Raw genomic sequence first — 16,410 nt, forward strand, 5'->3', positions numbered from 1 at the left:
TGAATGGGACAGATCAGGTCAGACTGTGTCAAGAGTCTGACCTGCACCCTGCAAAGGTTCCAGGCCTGCTGACAGGGGGTACAAATAAAACAAAAATGCTGGTCATTATAAAGAGAGACAAAGCAATGTACGGCTTGTCAAACAAACACAGGTCTTCACCAAGAGACGATATGACATTTTCTGTGTTAAACTAAAAGTCACCACGTTGAGTTATTTGTACTTGTATCAGATGGTCACTATGTAATTTTACTGTACGCAAGCATCAGTTTTTAAATATATAAATGTAATACAGTACTGTGTAATCATTACAGTAGCCACATGTGGTAATGACAGGATAATGAGTGAATTACCCGCAGAGCGAACATAGTCAAAGGGGGAGAAAAAGACTTCTGAAAGTACTGACTTTTATTAGGATGAATTATATTGGCCATAAATTCAGCTTTTATATTTCAAGTGGAAGATATTTTTCTTTTTTATCTGCTAAAAGTTAGAAAACCAGTATTTTAGCTGAAAAACGGCACCTCCTTAATATTTCAGCTGTTGCTATGGTGTTCGAGGGTAGTCAATAGGAAGAACTATATAAATAGTCCTTGAAGTTGGGATCATAGTGTAACTACCACTTGGCTGTTTCTGTGCTTCTACTCTCTTCTAGTCCTCAGAATTCATACTCGTTGTATTACAAAGCACTCCCAGGAATTATTCTTTCTTGTAGCGTGGCCTGACTGCAGTCGGTCCACTCTCTGTGTGCAGTCGCCATGGAAGCAGATGCCCTATATTCCTGAGGGGATTCGCTGACAAGGTCACTGGGCTGATTGATGTTAGCCTCCAGAGTCCTTCTCTTTGTACAGGTTCAACACCAATCTCCATTGGAGGTACTAGAGAGGAGCGCCTGCAGGGACCGGAGAACCGCTAACATTCCCCACAGATTCCTGATTTGCCATAAAGGTGGCAGTATGTACTGTATTCATTCATTTATATCTCCAGGGTTTGATATGTGTGCTCTTCCCTACACAACGTTCTCACAACACATACCTGAGAAAAGGCAGCAATTGCATGTTAACACTGCATTAATTATTCGTAAATGAATATGTGCCATCAGGTCAAAGCGTCATTACACCACTGTATGGCCAGTGCATCATGGGAGAAACTCTGGGCTAACCCTAACCCCTCTGGGCTGCCTCTTTATCCTAACAGCAAAACAACCTGAATATATCAAAGTCTAAACTACTACTGCCATGGCAACTATCAATGTGCATTACATCCAAATACAGAGGCCCTACACAAAAGTCATGTAAGAATATCTTCACCAAGAAAAGTGAAAACAAGACTTTTAAGATAAATCAGCGACTTGCATTGCAAAGGGCCACTCTTCAATCTTTTCAAATGGAAGCTTCAATGTTGTTCTGCCAAGGACCCCCCCCCCGTCAACCCAGTCTCAAGGCATTTCGTGTTCACCAACACGATTTTTAATCTATTGATTCGTGTTCACCAACACGATTTTCCCCTTTTTGTCGTGTTGCACAGCACGATTTTAAAAGCAATGTATTTCTACTGCTTGCAGCACGTCTTTTTCTCCGGTCGGGTCGAGGAAGACCGGAAGCTGTGTGGTTCATAAAAACATGTTCTTACTCAATATCAAGCCACAAGTATTGCTTTTATTTTAAATCGTATAATTTCGGACTTTTGTTGCCGTCTGTGAGGAAAATAAATGGGGCTCAGAGCCTCAGAATACGGAAATCTGTATTTTTAAATATTTCTTTCCTTCTAATTTGTTATTCTTTTCAAAATAACACACTGTTATTTACTCACCAATAACACACAATTATCCTTGATTTTAGTTATTGGTTTAATTCCATAATCTCGGGCTTTTTTTGGCATCCGTCAGGAACTGAATTTCAAAATAAAAATAACCGGACATAGTGCCAAACCCCTCCTTCTTACTCTGGTATATATCCGGTGGATCCCTGGCGTTCGGCCTCTTCTTCACATGCTGCCCTCGGGTGAAAGTAGCTCTGCAGTATGCGAACCAGGGCAGGAGTAAGCCGGTATTACTCCTTAAGCATTACAATATAACTGTAATATATCATGTTGTATTGTAATGATTGTATTGCATTGTCATATTGCCATTAAAGTAGATTATTGTTAACGGTTACTTTGTAGATATGGATTCCTTCCTGTATTATAACCAGCTTCATAGGAACGCGCGGAGATTTGAAAAGCGGACCAGTTATCCCTCCAAATCCCTAACAATAGGCATTACCCAAGATCCTCAGCTATGGTTTTAAGCTCGCTTATTGGATGTTTTAGCCGCAATGCATGCTGGGATTTTGTGTTTATATGATATGAAATCCGGAAAACATTTGTGTACCTTGTGTGCATCTAGTGGTTAAAGCACGTTATTGAATTATTGTGTTTGATTAAAAAAATATTAAGAGTACATACTTTCATAGGGGGAAAGTATAAATATAGAAATATAGAATATAAAAAATCAAGAAGATACTATAAAGTGATCTCTACAATAAAACAGTTTAGTGCAGCATGTACAAAGATATTAATAGGAGGAGGTGCAAAACAGAAAAACGAATTAACCTTTATTTAAACATTAAAGGGATAGTGGAAATGGAACCTCAAATAGTTTCGTTTTAACTTATATACAAGCATAATTACGTACCAAAACAATCACACCTGATTAAAAAAATATAATAAATGCCTTACGCATGTTAGAAGCACTTTATTGCAGCTTCCCCGAAGTTTTTTAGAAACGAAATGTTCGACTCAGCCAAACCAGAAGTGACGAAAACTTAGGAAGACGATACGATAACAAACCATGGCGTCTATGCAGAATGAACGTGGAAGGGCAAATATACCAGACAAAGAAGAAGGATTGTACGAGGTATCCAGTGATGATAGCGAGTCAGAAACATCCTCTCGGCTTTCCTACGAAAATGTCGTTTTAGGAACTGAATCTGAATCCGGTTCAGTAAGCGACGATGGTGACAATATTGAGCCAGACGATGGACCATTACGTCCTTATTTGTTCGAGCCCGAGCCCGAGGTGATGGTTCACGGCATGGGCAATGGCGAGGATGACCAGGACCAGGCGCAAGATGATGCACCCCTACGCACAAATAATCTTGACTGGTAGGTCCCTAAGCATAGCTCACGCATCTTAAGATCACCTGTAGCCTTTACAAATATTAATCATTGTTAACCAGTTAAGCCCGAAGGTCCCCCCAGTGGACCCCTCCCACAGTTTTTTTTCTCTCACATGTCTCACGGCTTCTTAACATTTATGAAACTATTAATGTTTCATACCCTTTTAAAAGGTAAGAAACTCCACTAACTGACAATAAGAACAATTGTTAGCTAGAAAAAACACAAGAGTAATACCAAGCCTTTGAATTAGCATTGAGCGAAACAATGCTAACTAATGCTAACGCTTTTTTACACACAACACACGGTAGAAATGCCCTTATTACTATCTTAACTGCACAAACAAGATATACGATTTAAAGCTGAGACTCCACAGATCCCACACATGTAATGTCATCACTGTCCGACCTCGAATTCCTGGAGCTATCAGCCAGAAAAGAGAAAGTAAACAACATCCGGTTCCAAGAATATTACAATAATTACATCTTACCTTTTTTGATTTGTGATCAAAAGTTGCGTTCAACGGAATAAAAACGCATCTCAAGGTTAATCCAATGTCGTTGTGTCACATAGAATTTTTTACTGATAATCAATCATCATATTTATGGCAATATACTCGGTACCATAATAAAGGTCGGCTATTCACATGCACACACACACATTCACATTTAGCGAAACACAATAGCCAGCATGTGTAGTTCTGGGGGGGCGTTCGATTCCAGTTTTGGATAGTCTGGCGTGGTTTCGTTCCATTTCACACAGCTGTTTGACGCTCTGCGTAACCTTACGGGGGACTGTAGTCCTAAACGATAGCTGGGGATTATGGGTAGTGTAGTGTCTTCGGCCATCCTAAACTCAGAAAGGTTGACAATCGCAATGACGCTCGAAATGTCCCTTATAGGCCTACGTCTGTTTCCGGATATTTTATTTTGAAATTCAGTTCCTGACGGACGCCAAAAAAGCCAGAGATTATGGAATTAAACCAATAAATAAAAGCAAGGATAATTGTGTGTTATTGGTGAGTAAATAACAGTGTGTTATTTTGAAAAGAATAACAAATTAGAAGGAAAAAAAGATTTAAAAATACAGATTTCAGTATCCTGAGACTCTGAGCCATTTATTTTCCTCACAGACGGCAACAAAAGTCCGAAATTGTACGATTTAAAATAAAAGCAATAACTGTGGCTTGATATTGAGTAAGAACATGTTTTTATGAACCCCACAGCTTCCGGTCTTCCTCGACCCGACCGGAGAAAAAGACGTGCTGCAGGCACGAAACACATTACCAGTAGAAATACATTGCTTTTAAAATGGTGCTGTGCAACACGAAAAAAGGGGAAAATCGTGTTGGTGAACACGAATCAATAGATTAAAAATCGTGTTGGTGAACACGAAATGCCGTGAGACTGGGTTGCCCCCGTAGGAGATTTAAATCATAAATCTTAGAAATAGATTTTACAGTGAATTAACAAAGCTGCTTGACCTACATGTATGTAATGACTGATTAATAGATTATGTCTTTCTTGTATTGAAATAGTTTTCTATCACATATAATGACCGGCAGTATTGCTGTGGAAACTGTCACAGTCTTATCTATGAAATAAGGAGCAAACGTTCTGAGCAACTTTCTCCAGTATTAGAGTGTATTGAGAATAAAGTGCTGGAATTAAGAAGGTGTCCTGGGCTGGTAAACACACTTGAGCTCTCAAAGCTCGCTGATTGTTGGAGCAGGTGCCTCCCTCTTTAGTGTAGCAACACAAAGCGTCTCCACCACTGTTTAGTTGGTGTATCAAAGCCCAGCTTTGCTCATTCTGCGGATATTGTTTCTGCTTTAAGTTTCAAGTGTTAGCTCGCAGTATCCAGATGGTTGAGTCATTCAAGGTCAGGAAAAAGGACAGATAGAAAATCCATGGGAAAGTATAATTGGAGTGTGTCTCCTTGTCTGTGTGAGAATATGCTTGTCTATTGTTTGATTAAAAGCATGGCCCGATGCTTCTCAGCATCAATTAAGAGTTAATGAGATATCATCATGAATTATACAGTATGAAAAATACCCAGTGTTCATTATGATGGCATGAAAGTGAATAGCATCGAGTTGAACCGTTTTGTTTTGTGAAGATCATGTCAATTATCTTTCAGAAAATGAGCTAGTCAAAAGAGAAAGCTGAATCTTTCCTCAAAGAAAGTCTTTGCTTGATGTAGTGCATTCTCTTTGTGATAATGAGGTATCTTCTACATTACTTTATCTCACTTTTAATGATATAAACCTCAATGCAGACTCCAGGCGTTGGTGCTTATTGTTATTTGTGGAAACTCATTGTGCGGTAAATTGATTTCGTCACAAAAGAAAACAAAAGTTTCTCTGCTGACAATTGATTTAGTAGGACTTTGCAAAGAAACTGAGCCAGGACAGCGCACTGTGCCCTAAATCAATTTCTATCAGCAATCTGAAATTAAATCGAGATTGAATCCCGGTTTCATCACCAGGTCTAATGCTCATTGAATTCCATCTAAAACACCGTCCTTTACAGGGGAGGGGAGATACTCCCATTTGATTGGACTTTCACTGATGAAATCCAGGCAAGAACAACTTGAGGTTACAAGATTCATCCGTAGAAGAACACCCACACAACACTGTTTCCTTATCACTGACAGGCTGAGGAGGAATCAGCTTCTTACCTTGAACGATGACATGCACTTTTGTGGATTTTGGTTTCTTGTTTGTGAGGATGGAGCAGACGTAGGGCCCCTCGTCATGGACGTCAACATTTTGGATCATGATGCTGTACTCTGTGACGGCTGTGTTTTCCATCAGGATGACGCGAGGGTCCAGAGACCACTTCTCACTTCCTGCGAAGAGAATGGTGGTGCGGTTGAGCCAGGCCACTCGTGATACTTTGCTATCTACATTGCATCTGGTAGGGAGAAAGAGAGAAACACAGAAGCACATCAGTGATGACAGCTTTCAGCACAATGATTCTCCTATGGTAACATCCCTGAAAAACACCACTCAAACAATATATTATAATGGGACATTTTGACATTTCTAAATATGAGGGCGCTATGAGGAATAGATCTTGCTCTGGAAGGTCAATCGTGGGCGTAGATTTGTTTTATTTTTGGGTATGAATGAGAAGTAGCTGTTCTGAAAGCAGATAACACAAAAGCTGACAAGGTCAAGACTGTACCTGTTGATCAGCCTAGACATGGTTTATTCATTTAAGATAATAAAATGGAGGTAACATTTAGTAAAATAGTATATGTTAACATTCGAAGTGATAGAATACCTTTTAAATCAATGAATTATAATGGCTAAAATCAATAACTCATTCTTAGTTTCTTTAGCAAACATTTGCTTTTGAATCCATGATTATATCCAGCAATTACAGAGCAGTATTATCATCTCCATTCCCTCCAGCTTCTAGAGCTCTGCTCCAGGTCTCTACCGGCTCCTCAGGGAAAGATCTGGCTCTTCAGCCGCTAACTGCTCCACTATGTTCCCCAGCGCTTCTCCAACTGTGTCTGTCTGCAGAGTCAGGCTCAGCAGGAGGTGTACGTGAGCTTTTAGTGCATTGTTGCTGAAAACAGTCGGCTGTTGAAGCTGGAAAAGATAATATAAGGATATTGTAAAGGAACCAAATCAGTGCACTCGAGGTCAGAGTTGAAACTAAATCAAAAGCTCCACCAAGCTGAGAGAAGCTGCAGGTGATCATTCTCTATTGGTTCATCACTACCAGAAGCACCATTCACATTGCTTTGTAATAGTTGTTGTCAAACATTGATTAGAGCTGCGTTTTCAACCACAGGTCTAGATTATTCCACTGAAATGACCTGCTTCTCAAACTCACATTTATGTAAAATATGAGCACACACTAGTGTTTTGTGAGAGATTGTCAGGTGGGTCGTGGGAAATAATAGAGTTCAGTGATGTGCGGGAGAGATTGAGGTGACAAGACCAACAGCGATGGAGAAATATTTGTAAAGACTGTGAACTGGGTTCTGGACAAGATGATAACCCAGATGTAGAGCCTATGTGGTGGTCAACAGAAACAGACAGTGAGCTTGAGACAATACAGAGGAAATGATCTTTCATTTGGATCCAACTGCACCGACACCGTTATGCTTGGCGTGTGGGGGAAACTATCCAACTGTGCCAAAACAAGCTTAAACATCATCTAAACAAAACACACCAGTCACTTCCAAACTCGCTCTCAGCACCAGCAACCCAGCAGACACAGAACATGTGCACACTGACCTCTCCTCCCACTTTGATCCCAAAAAGATGATGAGGCAACCATTTCAATATGCACCCTGACATGCTCCTGTGTATTATTTTCCATGATGCATTCCTCTATCTCATCATACTCTTCACATGCACTTTACACCTACTCAATTAGCAGACAGTATTCAATTCACATGATATTCATAGTTTCTACTGTAATAAAGTGAAATGCTACCTGTCATTGCATTAGTCATGTTATCTATGTGGACCAAAAGCTTCAGGCAATATCTGCTTTGCAAAATAGAAAAGCAATATGAAATAATGGCCCTTTTTCACATGCTGCACAGGGCATAATGTGAAGAGCACATACATGTTCTACCGCTCTACTCCCTGTGTGTTTGCACAGTCAGCTGGTTAGCTATGTTTGACCCTTTTTCCTGTTTCCTGCTGCTTTAAGGTTTGGTTTTTGGTACAGACTAACATTCTGCGATTCCCTGGCCCCCACCCTGGCCCCTGTGCCTTCAGCTCATGTGTGGACACAGCGCTTCAGTCGCTGCATTACTGTGGCATGAGGGTCTTCTTTTATTGCAACAAGATCATCGCCATGGCCAAGTCCAGAGAATGATATGTTCCACACAGCACAGTGGACCTTACTATTTTGTCTTATGCAATCGGCTGAAAGAAGAGCAGCCCTGTGCCCAAAGCCAGACTATCCTGGGCTGAGCCTGACTCCTCCTGGGGGAACACACTCTGACAGACTCCAGCGGCGAGCAATGGGAACAGCGTCATTTAAAGCTTTACACTTGTCCAATGCCACCAATCAGCTCAGTTGGAGAGGGGGACACAAGAGCAGCTGTCTGTTGCTCTGGTAGCTGCAGGGTGCCGCTGAGCACTATGGGATAAAGAAAGCCTCACATGATGCCGGCTCAGCTAGATGTGATAAGGAGAGATCTAAACGCCCTGTCAGTGTACAGAGAAGCAAAGTGACATCTCCTCTGCTCAGTGCGCATTGGCATGTGAACGCACAGCCCCCATAAGGTGTTTGTTTGCTTCAAGGATGGTTTGGCCAGAAAAGCCTTATCCAATAAGCTTCACTTCTTGATTGAATCTCACAGGAATACTGTAGAGGCGCATTCATCACGCAGCAAGTGCATCATTGTGATTAAAGAAGAGTATCAACTATAGTCCAGTCGAGGGCTTTCTTTTATTAGAGCCCCTGTTCACCACTGCTTCATATTCATATTGGTGCACTCTAAAAACCAATTCAGGCGACCTTTCACCTCCACTTAATTCAATGCATGGTTGCAAGATAAAAATGTGAGTTAATTGATTTAGATTAACAGTTTGAGTTGCAAACATTAATTTATAAGTTGTGTTGACGTAATAATGTTGGTAATTACATCAACTTAATATTGTGTGTAATTTGAACTCTGATTTCTGCGTTAATTGACTTAAAACTAAGTAAGTAATGCAATTGGCTTGATAACTTATTGTTCTACACCTTGAGTTAAGGATTTCAAGTCCACTCCCACTTAACATGCCGGGACAAGTTCCCACAGTTAAGACAAATAGAAATATACAAAGGACATTTTAAGGTGAGTGTCATCTGTTGTCGTTCAAATACAGTAGATAGCCTTGTAGTTGCTCTGTATGGCAAATTGCTGTTTGACCAACATTAGCAGCCTTTGAACTGTGAATAGTTCTGTGAGAGGATACAAAGTAGTAGAGGCTACTGTGAGAGTAAACATACTTTGGTTACTATAGTGATATCGCTTTTTATTCAAAATGAATCTGGTGAAGCAGATCAAGGATGCTTCTTGAGGTAGGATCGTTATTTAGAGTTGTCATTGAAATGCAAGTTGTTGGCAGTCACCCATTCAGAATATATTCATTTAGGTCATTTCTCTTTTTTTACTTTTTCAAAAATAGCACAATACAATTGAAGTACGCAGAGAACTATAGCCATCCGCTGCCTTGTCGTGTGCCTTGGAGAAAAGGAAGAGGACCTTTTCAAGGAGTTTAGCGACGTAATTAAAAATATTGAAATTAAATCAAATCCACGGACACAGTGTAAAAACACAGGACAAAAGCACTGCTCTCTGTCAGCTACATTCTGAAGCATATTGCACTTTTGGCCACACCCCAATCAATAATATCTTAGAGACGTTCAGCATGGATAGGTGTTGGCAGCAATGGCATGGGAAAAGGATTGTGTAACATTTGAAAAGTGGCTTCTGCTCTTCACTTAACCAGTTCACATATTGTATGGAACCTGCAAAAAATATGAGAAGATACACTAAAACTTGCACGGTTGGGATTGACTAAATCTGTCCACATGCATTCAAACACTAGGCAAAGTACTCAAAAGCACCTCTGTGTGTCTTCAGGACCACATTGCCATGACGACACACCAGTGGCGTAGCCACCATAGGGCCAGGGTGGGCCCAGGCCCACCCAGTTTACTCATTGGCCCACCCTGAGAAAGCTTCGGTGTTATTTTTTTTTTTTTTTAAATGATTTTATTATTATTAATAATGAAAAAAAAGTTATTCACCCATTGAGAATATCCAATAATTCAAAGTGAAATTCAAGTGAACAAATATCGAGTTTAATCAGAATTCAAAAATCAAGTGTATTTAGCTGGGGTTACATTTGAAAAACGAGTAATCTGATTACAGTTACTTTCGTAAACCTGAAGTGAATACATTTTGGAATACTTATTGGAATTATTGGTGGAAAAGTTTCCTCACAAAATGTAATATTCATTACCGGCAGAACTGTGTGCACACTAGGGCTGTGCGATTATGGCAAAAATCATAATCACGATTATTTGGTCAATAATTGATATCACGATTATTTTGACGATTATTCATTGAACTTTAAAACAAATAATATTTTACCAATAAACAAGATCAATAAATGTGTTGGAGCGCACTTCCAAAACCATACTAAACATATATTAATATGATAAATAAAAATAAATTAGACCAAAATAAATTAAATCAAACATGTTGCAGTGCACGGTCACAACCTACTGAAAACTCCTTAACATATAGCCAACATTTTGGTAAAACATATTCAACATATTCCACTCAGTTAAACGTTGAAGGCTGGCCAACCGTCATGGTCCAGAAGTAACAGGAAATAAATGTTGAACTACAATTTAAGACCAAATAAAAATGTTTAGGCCACCATGGCAAATGCTGGTAGGGCTGCTCATGTCATCTCTTAAAGATTTTTTGCAAGAAATACCAGCCTGTTTACATGGTCTGGTTTCAGAGATGAGCACAGGCAGGTGACAATATTGCCACCTGTACTGAAGACCCTCTCTGAAGAGGAACTTGTGGCAGTGCTGCCACATATGACACAGGACAAAAAGAAAAGACTCTGAAGAACCCTTTCTTTGCCATTATATAAAAATAGTGTTGCTACAAAAGTATAAATTAGGCTTACTAATAAGACAACTCAGATCTGAAGCTACACAGTAATCTGCTGCAGCAACAGTGCAATAAAAAAGACAACATTAATAGAATCAAACCCATTTTTTGTTGCATTTTATTAGAGTATAAAAAGAAATGCCTTTTTAAAATAGGATGCAAGCAACACTAGTTTCTGAACTGATAGACTATAATCAATTTAAACAGAACAGATCTTAATGTTTGCATTCTTATACCATTTTGTACAATAATTATCATGAATAAATTCAAACAAACTAAAACTTACAGCAGATTAATAACGGTATCTAAATTGAGTTTTTATTATATCAAAAACTTGTTGAAATGCTGCTGTTATTTTTACTGTCCCACAAAAGCGCGTCGGCAGCCTCCAGGAAAGCTTCTTTCACAACTTCGCCGTCTTTGAAAGACTTCATGTGTTTCTCAAGAACGTGACTGACACGATAAGATGCTATGGTAGCAGCCTTGCTCTTGTTGTTGGGCCTGGTGAAAATGGACTGCTGTGCATTTAGCTGTGCTCTCAGGCCCCTCCCCTTTTGGGAGCGTAGGGCAGAATTAGGAGGGAATTCCGTCTCGTAGCGTTTGTGCACTGTTTTGAAATGCCGCTCCTAAATTACCCTTCTTCGATAAAGCCACGCTCGCATTGCAGATGAGACAGATGGACTTTGAATTGGAATAGATACAAAAATAATGATCCTCCCACTTGGAGTGAAAATTATATATTTTGGGCTTTTTTGCTTCTGCCATAATTGCGGTCTTGTGTGTGTGCGGACTGTCACTCCTGTTGACCATCCATGCTGTTGACACGGACAACGTCAGCGAACTAGTGCACTGCTCACCAGCCACGCCCGGACACATGGGGTGAGGCCGGCCAATCACAAAGCTTTGATGCGTTCAAGTGCATTATTCTGGCACGGGAACATTATGTTACAGGACATTAACGATAAAACAGAATATTGTTGTTCTATTTTTAGACACATCTCGCGATCGACTGGGAATCTCCCCGCGACCCTTCTTTTTAACTAGTTGCTGCTCTTGTTCTGACATCTTCGCTTGCGCTGAACACTCACAACACATGTCACTCCCACGTGGCCGAGTGGGCTTTTAGGGAGGGGCGAAAGCGCACCCAGCAAAATAATCGTATTTTGTCAATTATGCTGTTTTCCTAATCGTCGCAAGCCATAATCGTAATCGCGATTAAAATACGATTAATTGCACAGCCCTAGTGCACACTGCACGGCGCTGCAGCGTGTCTGTAAGCGAGAGAGAGATGCAGCGTGTCTGTGAGGCCCCGCCCCCGCACGCAGATGAGAGAGAGAGAGAGATGCAGAGGCCCCGCCCCCGCACGCAGATGAGAGAGAGAGATCTCTTTTAAACTATATTGAAAGTTAGAAACGGAGATGGTTAGATAAAATGTGCAAGATAACGTTTATGTAGAATTTCTTTATTATCGAAATGATGACATTTCATAACGGGATCAAATCAAAGTGAATGGCCTGCTGCTGCTGAATGCCTGGGGCAGCCTTTCAAAAGCACCCAAGGACACCTTACAATTCATAACATATTTTAAGGAAAGGTTTTAAGACAGTACAAAGAATGCAGTCCGGGTGGTGGAAAATATTCCAAAAGTATTCTAAAAGTAATCTGCCACCGGCGGGGATTGTTGTTAGCTTCTGATGCGCAGAAGAAAAATCTGGCCCACCCTATTTTATACAGGCCCACCCTAAAGTACATTTCTGCCTACGCTACTGCGACACACACATGCAGACTCAATAGGTGAAAACAATACCAGCGTTGCTTTAGCAACTGGTAATAATGGCTCTGAATGAGCTAAGAGTTTAAAAAGTATGCAGTTACCTAATTCATTATCTCTTATACGCTAACCTATTATTTAATGTGCTTCAAAAGGACATGAATATCGCCTTCATCAGTGACCGGTCAACCCAGGATCTGACCATACGATGGCAGCCATCGTGGTCCAGGGAAACACATTCTGCGTTAAATGTGTTCATACTGTTTGAAATAATGACTGTCTGCAGTGTAAACATCTTTGTTACATCTCTTGTGAAATGGATGTGTGTGATCTGCAGACTGGTGGCCATTGAGAGTTTGTTTCTGTAGTTTCACAAAACCTTTACAGATGTTACACATTTGGCACTGGTTTTAAATATGCAAAGGCCTCTAACTTCGATGTGATGGCAGCATGTATTTGCTGTGTCCCCATGTCCCATGGTAATATGGCTAATGTGTTTATTTATTATTTGTGGGGAAATTTAAATTTGTGTTATTTATCTTTTTTTTCAAGATTGAAATAAAGCTCAGCGCAAGTTCTTCCAGGAAGACTGGGTGTAAATACATTCACTCCGCAGCTGCATATAATCAGCTCATCACAGGCGTTCTCTTTAACCTATTACATTTCACCTCATTCTCCAGCAGCCAATCAACGAGCTGCAGACAAACTATAAAATGGTTCTCCTCTCTCCTGCAGTCAGCTGTGATTTCAGGTGTTCATGCACCTTATCATATGGCATGTGTCAATACATGTTCAAACTAAATGAATTCTCTCCTGATTGAAACATCATGTGTTGAAATAAACAACTGCAGTTCAAAATAAAAAGTGAATTGCCTAATATTTTTGTTGTGGAATCAATTTATTTCTTTAAAGGCAAAAACATGAAAAAGCTAAGAAAAAAAACTATTGAATAAAATATATTTGGAGCAACTTCATTTATAAATGGTTGTCAACTTAAAAACGTGTGTTCACAATGAGGGTAATTAAGTGCATACAACTTCAAATCCCTTTTAAATCATGTGGTAAAACTAGTTGGAGCAACTTCATCTTTGGAGTAATCAACTTCAAAACTTGTGTTTATGCTACCAATGATGAAGTAAGTGGTCATTAAAAACACCTGATTGTAGAGGAGAAGCCTTCTCCCCTAACTCAAATCACTTTGTTGCTTTAACACAATTTCATTAGAAGTTGTCTTAACTCAATAAACATCGATACAAACTGTTGCCTTGATTTTCTTTGATGAGCCAAGGCATTTGTTTTTAGAGTGCACACATTCACACTTGGAGCTGAACAGTCCCGTGTTCTGCTCGCTACAGAATGACTCCTGTGGAGAGGTTAACAGCTCAAGGGCAGCACGTCAGTAAGTCCTGTGGAAAGAAGAGCATTAGCAATCCTTTTTTTACCGTGGAAAACTATTGAGTCGTGGGATTCCAATCCCTTACTTTCCAGTGTGTGTCTTTGACCTTTAAATTGACCGACTTGGGAATCTCTTTATCGAGCTAGCTGCTGTGTTTGGTGATGACTCCTGGCAACTAAAAACAATGGAGCTCGAAAAAAATCAAAGAATTGTTTTTTAAAAGTAGCGTTAAATTCCCACAAATGTTCTGCATTACTGTTAGTAACAATTTTAAGACTTCTGAAACCAAAAATAAACATTGCTGGCAGAGTTTTATTGTATAGGAGCAGCAAACATTTCTATGGCAGTTATCTCTCGTACTCATACACACTGGGAGTTCTGGATGGATTTGCTTGTTTATGTACTCTGGTCTCTGGGCACATACGGTGTCCTCAACCAACACTCCCTTGGTTTGTTTGCTTGTGTGGATGAAATAAATATATACAATCACACTCTGAAAGTTTGCGCTCAGCGACCACAGCAGCACTGTTCAACAGGGATATAAGGTGAATTCAATCGTAAAAAGGAAGAGATATGGATGTGTATGCTACATGGTCCCGGAAATGTATTTTTGATGTAATAAACATGTGCATGTTGTAGCACCAGTGGCGTTTTTATATGTACAAAAGTGGGGTAGCACAAAAAACGTAGATGTTTATATATATACCGGTACCGGGGGCATGACTCACTCACTACTGGATCGACTGTCAAATGGCCAGATCGAATTAGTCCAAAAAGCATCGATGTAATCGGTGGAGTCATGACTTAGTGGTTTTGGGATCTAGTCGTCAGAAAGCAAACGGGTACTTAGTATCTTCCCAATGTAAACCATCTCTGAACCAACACTAGCACAACTCATTTAGTGGAAAAGGGGTAATAGAGCCTGGCAGACATTATTTTCCTGTTGAGACCACTTTCTATTTGTATTAATTTATTTCACTCTTCATTACAAGAAGAAACACATCATTTTTGTTCTTTCTATTTTTCTCTTTCAGCTTAGACACAAACACAGTGCTTCACCATACCTTACTGTATGTATAGATCCCCACATTTTACTCTTTAATTGCTATTTTAACTTCATTTTAAGTTTAATCAGACTCAAGGCTCTACTTCTAGCTGGTGATCCATTCTTTAGCTCACTGTGGTTACTGTGAATGCCTATAAATAGTCTATATCCAGTTTGTGTATTAGGTGCTATCCATGTTTTTTCAACATCCAAATCTGCGAATATTCGCTTCGCTCTAAACGCTCCTATCGCATCGCTCTAGTCGCTCGAGTTTCACCACGGCTGCCAGCTGTGTTTACTCGCATCATTCAAACAAGACTCGCTCGGGAGCTACAACTACAACAAAATGAACATATTTTACCGTGATTAAATTGTAATACACGTTTCTAAATGATGCCGACGTAACAACATACTGATACCGGTTAGTAAAAACCATGAATTAATGCTTTGACAAGTCTGCAGACAGATGGCAGGCGAAAAAACCTTTTAGAATGCTTGTTTTCTGAATGGAGCTTGGCTAAGCTAACGTTATATATGCTCCGAACGTCCACACTCACAACAACGGCCTATACAGACATAAATAAACCAGCGACTGTATTCTCCATGACACAGACAGTCTGTGGTTTGTATTGTGTAACTTTTGTCTAGTTTCTGAACAGATCGTATCGGCTGTTTGAAGAGCAAGCATGGGAAACAAAATATAGCATTTACCTGTTTGCATCGTTTGCATCCAGCTAGCCATGTGAGAAGCCTCGTTGATACGTTTTGTCTTTTTCACGAGCTTGCTGTGATATATACAAATCGGGTTGGTCCGGTCCAAGGTCTTTAAGTATCAATTTATCTCCCAAACTTCTCCTTTGGAAAGGATTGGAGAGTAGCTCTTGCACGGAATTGGGTGCGGACCGAGGTCCGCCGACTCCACCTGCACACCATTATCGTCCAACTACTGCGTCACCTTGGTCACTCACGAGTCTAAAAAACAACTCACGCCACGTAAGCAACGTGGGCGCCAACGTGAGCGCCCTCGTGACCAAAATATTTGACAGCGCTGATTGGCTGAAATTATGTTTCGCCGGCACAGTTGACTATTGAGACTTTTGCAACGTGCTGGTTGCTGCTGTTTGGCTCGGGGGCTCCGCCCGGTAATGATAAACTAATGCCATGGGCAAGGCCAGGCAGGAAACATGTGACTTATCAGTAACTTTAGACATCGTAACACAATTTTAAACGGAATGTTATTGTTGTTTATCATTTTAGTGATACCAATTGTATGATATTTACCTTGTTCATTAAAAATATAAAATATATATATATATTTTTTTTTTTTTACATTTTTTTTTTTGTATGTAGGAAGAGGTGGGGCGGCGCCCCTGGCGCCCCTATGGG

General features: G+C 40.1%; 1 protein-coding gene across 2 annotated transcripts in view; it reads right to left on the reverse strand.

Annotated features, from left to right (window-relative positions):
• opcml (opioid binding protein/cell adhesion molecule-like) overlaps positions 1-16,410 on the reverse strand; it is a 549,099-nt gene that overhangs the window by 139,329 nt on the left and 393,360 nt on the right. For both annotated transcript variants that reach the window (XM_034217945.1, XM_034217943.1), the window contains one exon: positions 5,833-6,068. In XM_034217945.1, the coding sequence (XP_034073836.1) occupies positions 5,833-6,068 (236 nt within the window). The remainder of the gene's footprint in view (positions 1-5,832; positions 6,069-16,410) is intronic.

The sequence above is a fragment of the Gymnodraco acuticeps genome, unplaced genomic scaffold (assembly GCF_902827175.1).
Source record: "Gymnodraco acuticeps unplaced genomic scaffold, fGymAcu1.1, whole genome shotgun sequence".
NCBI lineage: Eukaryota > Metazoa > Chordata > Actinopteri > Perciformes > Bathydraconidae > Gymnodraco > Gymnodraco acuticeps.